The sequence below is a fragment of the Primulina huaijiensis genome, unplaced genomic scaffold (assembly GCF_012295235.1).
Source record: "Primulina huaijiensis isolate GDHJ02 unplaced genomic scaffold, ASM1229523v2 scaffold207660, whole genome shotgun sequence".
NCBI classification, from domain to species: domain Eukaryota; kingdom Viridiplantae; phylum Streptophyta; class Magnoliopsida; order Lamiales; family Gesneriaceae; genus Primulina; species Primulina huaijiensis.
Window position 1 is genome coordinate 1 of NW_027354947.1, and position 3,355 is coordinate 3,355.

General features: G+C 36.5%; 1 protein-coding gene and 1 long non-coding RNA gene across 2 annotated transcripts; one reads left to right on the plus strand and one right to left on the minus strand.

The window, feature by feature from the left end:
* Nucleotides 1-131: 131 nt before the first annotated feature.
* On the plus strand, nt 132-1,799 carry LOC140966681 (uncharacterized). The gene is made up of 3 exons (XM_073426934.1): nt 132-256; nt 353-418; nt 1,527-1,799. Exons 1-3 carry the CDS (start codon nt 209-211, stop codon nt 1,572-1,574), a joined length of 162 nt encoding a protein of 53 aa, XP_073283035.1. The 5' UTR covers nt 132-208; the 3' UTR covers nt 1,575-1,799.
* Nucleotides 1,800-2,163: 364 nt separating this feature from the next.
* Nucleotides 2,164-3,355, minus strand: LOC140966682 (uncharacterized). Its single transcript, XR_012173420.1, has 3 exons — nt 3,236-3,355; nt 2,632-2,846; nt 2,164-2,482 (listed from the first exon to the last, which is right to left on the minus strand). It is a non-coding gene; the product is annotated as an uncharacterized lncRNA (long non-coding RNA).

A 3,355-nucleotide genomic window follows, 5' to 3' on the forward strand; every position in this document is an offset into this window, starting at 1 on the left:
AGCATAAAAAATAATATTTTTTCATGAATGACCCAAATAAAAGATATGTCTCGCAAAATACGACCCGTGAGATCGTTTCACACAAGTTTTTGCCTATATTTTATATATTATTATTATTATTATTATTATTATTGTCCAACTTCTCTTTTTTAAGATAAATTTTGTGTTCTCTGGTTGCTTTTCCTCGTCCCTCAGAATAGGCTCAACAATGGCGCCGCCTCCTGGACCCTACTCCGGCACCAGTACCCTAGCTTTGGTAACGTCGATGATTACTCACGATCTGTTACTCCTCTATAATATTGCGTATCCTCTATTTTTTCTGGAATTTTTTCTAAATTTTATCGTCTTGCAGGTGGCTAGGGTTTCCGCTCTTTCATTCGGACTTGTTTACGGAAGCGTGAAACTTAAGATTCTCAAGGTTCTATTTATTTCGTTATGTTTTTGGTCAGCTGGAAAGCCAGAAATACGTGTATTTTATTGACATTCGTTGCTTAGTTTTGATTATCCCGATTCCTAATCAAGTTGGATTGGGTCGCTTTCAATTTTGATCCGCTCGGTGTTTTAGTTTTGATAAGAATATAGATCTGGCATTTGGGTAGAATTACTGACTTTTCCAAAAAAAGTGGGATTTGCGTGCTACTGTTACTGAAGCAAGATTTGAGGATGGATAAAATTTAAGGAAAATAAAACTAAGAGACTGTAGTTAAAGTAGAGGCTTGAGGATAGGATGCTTATTAGTTGTTGGTTCGAAGTCAATGAAGATAAGCTTAATTAACTTTTGAGATCTGTGAGGTATGGGACTTTTCCAAAACTGACTAGCAATTTGGTTAGCCAAATGAAACACCAGATTTGGAAGAGGATGGTGTCTAACTATAACTGTGTTTTACACGATTGTCATTCTGAAAACTGTTTTCTTCATCGCTTTTGGTTTTTATTATTTAGTTTGGTATTGTTTTTCAACGAGTTTCGTCAAAGAATTTACACAGTAGCAAGTGTTGGACATGGATGTCGTATGATTGCACATTTTACTGGTTGATTCGGGGTCTTGGTCGACAGCAGCCTTATCTTGGGTTTTGCATTTTGCATAACTATACAACTTTTGAAGATGTTTGGAATCAACCAAACGTCGTGAATATAACCATGGGAAGCTTGCCCAAATATGTTAGATTCTCAATCATCTTACGTTAATTTATACCAAGTACGCTAATTTTTTTTATAAAATGGTAAAATCATTGTGTCAGCTAATGTAACTTCGATGAAGACCGAGTCTTCTATGTATTATGTGTAGCTTCAGTTGCTGAGCGCTACTAGCACAGTCGCAAACGTCCTAGCAAAAAACAGATATTTCTACCTTCAAGGTTCAGTTGTGCATATGGGAAGGATTTATGTTTAAAACGATAAATCCGAGCCTCTTTTTTTTTTGGGGAGGGGGAACTCTCTTATTATAGGGCATTGCCCGTGCTGTTTATTTGCTATCAGCATTCTTTACATATGGATGTGATGGTTATTCGTCTTATTTTCACCAGGCAAAGGCGAAATCCCATAAGGAGGCTGAAGCGAAGGAACATCACTGAAGGAGCCATATTTTTTTTGTTTTAGGCAATCAAATCAACTAACGAACATAATGGTGATTCATGCTGCCATGATCCGTGAGACCATTGTTTCCATACTTTTGTGAAGAATTACTGCATCACACTCTTTATATCTCATTGGTTTTGTTATAAATTTTAAACCGTACAATAACGACACTTTGTGAAATGAGGACATTTAAGGTTGAATTGGAAGAACTCGAATTTCTCGAGCTGAGGCTTTTTAAGATAAATTTCTGGTGGACCACTTGTTTCAGCCTTGTAGCATTCATGAAATAGTTTTTAGTTTGTTGTCTTTTAGGAATGGTGTATTTACTGAGATTTCAGTAAATAAATGCGCTACTACTAGCACTGTTTTGAGGTTACATTTGACCGTCTCATGAGATAGCAGCCAAGCACGCAGCGACATTAACACGAGGCGGCACGATCAATTGAAATTCACTCTAGGAGACTCGGACAATTTCTAGGTCCTGTCATGAAAGATTAAGTTACAAATGCGGTATATGAAGAGATAACAAATGCGGTATATGAAGAGATAAAACACAATATGAACAAACATAGATTCACATCGGACAGAAAGAAGAAAACTTTTCTTCTGATTTTGACTTGCGGAAAGTGCATCAAATTAAATATGGGTTTTGATACCACTTTGTGCCTTCTTTCGTACATGTATATCACTCAATTTTGACATCTAGTCCATATATTATGAAAACGAAATCAATTTTCCACCTTCCTCCTAGATGGCAAAATATATTGGATTGGGTCTAATGGAAATGCATTTATCAGATGCATTGTCTTTGAAACCACATTCAAACACTAAAGAGGAAGAAATGGTGGCACTCAGGCAGCGATTACAATAAAGATCATTGCGTCACATGGTAATATCTGCTAGACTGGTGCAAAAAAGAGTTAACATAAGAGATCCAAAGATGAAAGCATATATATTTATGACTATCTCGTCTCCAAATCAACCTAAAATGTAATGTGAATTCATAGTCACGGTTGTTTCATTATCATTGTGATTGCAAGAGAACTAACTAACCAGTGAACGAAGCAAGCTCTCGATCACATCTAAAGTCGGATGACTCGGAGCTTTATGCAAAATTACTTTACATAGATTATCCCTCCATCATCAAGGTCATCTCCCTCCCACTCCACATCATTGTTGCCCCTATCAGATAGCTCTTCCGAATCATCTTCACCTTCTATAGCTTTTTTCTCATTCTCATCCTTTATTCTATCCAATATTTCAAGTACCTGAATTGATTATTTCATGTCAATTACCATTTCGGAGAAACATCGAAGAGGAGATAGTCGATATAAGTTGAGTCATGTGATCAAAGGCACACTTCATCACATAAACTGATAAAGTTTGGAGTTTAATCCATACAACAATATGCTAGAAAATATTCAGACATTAGAATGCGAAAATGGTTTCAACTCGTCCACTTAAACCTTCCTAAAGTTTAAAAATAGGTGGAAACGGGGGTCGATATCAACAATTGATGAAAATCATAAGTATAAATAGAAACGATCACTTGAGCAAGAAGGAAAGAAGATGAAAGATATGACTACCCAAGTAGCATAGAGAATCAGATAGAAAAACACACACAGTTAGATCATTTCGTATAAAATATGAATCTTACCCTGCTTCCTCGTTCAAGAGACTCATCTTCTATGAAACGAATTTCAGGAGTGAGCCGCAACTTCATACGCCTACCCAACTCACTGCGAACATATTTTGCTTTTGACTTGAGCCCAGCAAG

Coding starts and splice junctions, on each gene's coding strand:
- LOC140966681 (XM_073426934.1), top strand. CDS start 209: ATGGCGCCGCCTCCTGGACCCTACTCCGGCACCAGTACCCTAGCTTTG. Junction 257..352: donor GCACCAGTACCCTAGCTTTG/GTAACGTCGATG, acceptor ATCGTCTTGCAG/GTGGCTAGGGTTTCCGCTCT. Junction 419..1,526: donor TGAAACTTAAGATTCTCAAG/GTTCTATTTATT, acceptor TATTTTCACCAG/GCAAAGGCGAAATCCCATAA.